Source organism: Hipposideros armiger, unplaced genomic scaffold, assembly GCF_001890085.2.
Source record: "Hipposideros armiger isolate ML-2016 unplaced genomic scaffold, ASM189008v1 scaffold_456, whole genome shotgun sequence".
NCBI lineage: Eukaryota > Metazoa > Chordata > Mammalia > Chiroptera > Hipposideridae > Hipposideros > Hipposideros armiger.
In genome coordinates, this window is record NW_017731806.1 from 471,042 (window position 1) to 473,749 (window position 2,708).

A 2,708-nucleotide genomic window follows, 5' to 3' on the forward strand; every position below is an offset into this window, starting at 1 on the left:
TTAGCTGTAGAGGGCACTGTCACTGGCCCTCATATGTGGGATCCGAACCGGGGCCCTCTGGCATCCCAAGCCAGCTCTTAACCAACGTGCCACTCGGCCGGCCCTAGATGATTTTTAAAGTCAAGAAACACTGGTCAAGTATCTGCTGAATTCAGGGCAATATCCCCAGTGCTGGGCGCAGTCCGAGGTCTCTGTCCCCGAAGCCCTACAGAATAGCTTGGGAAACAAGTGCATGAATGAAAAGTAATGATGCGCCAAATGCCAAATGCGTGGCATGGGTTTCAGGTTTGGGGCTATCTCAAGAGTATTGTGCAGGAAAACTGGGACTTGAGTCTTCAAAAGAAGGGAAACCTTCGCAGGTAGTGGAGGTGTTTGAGAGCCAGAGGAATGGGCCAGTATGCGTGGGACTTGGGGGTAAGTAGCGAAGGGGCCAGGGTGGCCGAGGGTTCTATTCAGGAAATAGTGGAGTCAGAGTTAAGATAAAGTTAGATTGCGAAGAACTGAAATGAGAGTTTGACTAGTTGCCATCCTATAAGAACGGGCCAAAGTAAAAGGGTAAATTATTCCATGGATGAATTTATCTTTGGATGTATCTGTGAGGCAGTTTTAATGCTTCCCCCCTGCCCCCCCATTTAGGAAATACTAAAGCTATTAAATGTGTGAGTTGAAGGATTTTGGAGGAGTGGATCTTTAAAGTTTCTTGTATTCATAATTTATAATTCTGTGAAATTAAATGAAACTCTTCTAGAAGGAATACATGTACAAGGAATTATATTTAGTGGTATTAACTTCAGAGGAAACAGCTGGCTCAGAAATTATGCTAGTAACTTTTAAAATCTAAAGGGTAACAGCCAGCCCTATGTGATTTGGGTAAGAGAGAAAATAAAATGAAACGAGGGTTAAGATTGTAGACAGAATGCATATTCCAAGATCTGGTGTACTTGCTAGAGAGAGGTGGCAAAATTCCCTGCACTTTCTAGCAGCCAAGTCAAAGGGGAAATCACAATCAGCAGTTGCATAATTTACAGTGACAGATAAATAGAAGCACAGCTACTTCCACGCCTTAATCTTCAGACACATGTCTTTCTGTAGGGACTCATAAAGAGAATTCTCATGAAGAATTCTCTCAACAATATCTCCTTAGTTAATGTACTATCAAATATCAAGTAGTCATTATAACGTCCCCCAACCTAGATTGATTGGTAGCATAACAGCAAAATGCAGTTCCAATCAAACAACTTTGTGGGGACCTGAAACTATGCCATCCAAGGAAGGCCATTTGCTGGAGCTCTGGTTTAAGTCAGGAATAAAATGTAAGAATACATAAACCAGTGATTCTTTTTTTTTTAATAAATTTTATTGGGGAACAGTGCATTCTTCCAGGACCCATCAGCTCCAAGTCAAGTAGTTGTTTCAATCTAGTTGTGGAGGGCGCAGCTCCTTGGCCCACGTGAGACTCGAACCAACAACGTTGGTGTTATGAGCTCGTGCTCTAACCACCTGAGCCAACTGGCCACCCCAAAGCAGTGATTCTTGGCTAGTGATTCTCTTTTGGGTCATACGTTTGTTTGGGAAATTGATAATAGGTTTGGATCCCTCTTGTCCCCAGTGCACATTTTTTTGTGTTATTTAATCACACCAAATTTTCGTGTTAGTCCACAATTTCAGAGGTTTCACGCACTCACCTCCCCCTCCCCGCTGCCTATCCTCAGTCCTTCATAAACTCCTGGCTGCACACCCTTGGTCTAGGGTGGAAGGACCGCTACAGTGATCGAACGTGGTACAAACCTGGAGCCCAAGGCTGTGTGTGCGGATGGGACAGATTCATCTGCTTTAACAGGAAGCCAAATTGAAGCTAAGATTGCTTTCCGTTTATGAAAGTCGATGAGCTTGATGGGACATGTCTGAACAAAAGACACTTATTCCACTTTGACAGGAATGTGGTCAGGAATGTGATTTTTCTTAGAGAGCAACTGAATCAACTGTACACACTAAAAAGGATCCCAAAGCTCCCTCTTATAGGGGAAGCTATGGGTATTTTAGCCCAGAAAAATTCGAAGGCAGATGTTACCAACGACCATCTGAGCTTCTTTAAAAAATACAGATTATTGGTGTATTTGGTATTCTTGGTAAAGAGCTCATAGAATGTCTGACTTCAAGCATTTGCAGCTTCTTGGTGAATTTAACCCTCTGTCGGGCACAACGCAAAAGTTACAAGTTTGGGCGCAATGCATCTACTGGATGTGTGTATGACATATATTTATTTAAATTGAAAATGAATGAAAATAATGTGTAAGCATGCTTATTATTTATTCAGAATGAAATTTTAATTTGCCACAAAGTAAAAACAATATATGTTTATTACATGAATTAAGTATAAAAATCAACAAACTCAAAACAATCTGTGAGATCAGTTGCGCCTGACAGAGGGTTAAAATAAAAATGCTTGTGTAATGGGATTTTGGGATGCTGAATGACTTTATTTGCCTTGGAGGTTGTTTATCTTTGAGGCAGTTGCATGTTAAAAACATCTTGTTTATTTATCCAGTTATATTGCCTTAATATTTTCATTAACTGTAGTTTTTTTTTTGTTTTTTTTTTCATTGCAGTGTTTTAATCTTGGGTGCTTCAGGCGGAGTTGGTACTTTTGCTATACAGGTAAGACCATTTCTTTTTTTTCTTTTAATTTTGAAATGTGATTTATACAT

At 40.5% G+C, this 2,708-nt stretch overlaps 1 protein-coding gene across 1 annotated transcript in view; it reads left to right on the forward strand.

Moving 5' to 3' along the window:
* Positions 1 to 2,708, forward strand: part of RTN4IP1 (reticulon 4 interacting protein 1) — a 45,665-nt gene that overhangs the window by 20,241 nt on the left and 22,716 nt on the right. The window contains exon 5 of the mRNA XM_019665878.1: positions 2,610 to 2,658. Coding sequence (XP_019521423.1) covers positions 2,610 to 2,658 — 49 coding nt within the window. The remainder of the gene's footprint in view (positions 1 to 2,609; positions 2,659 to 2,708) is intronic.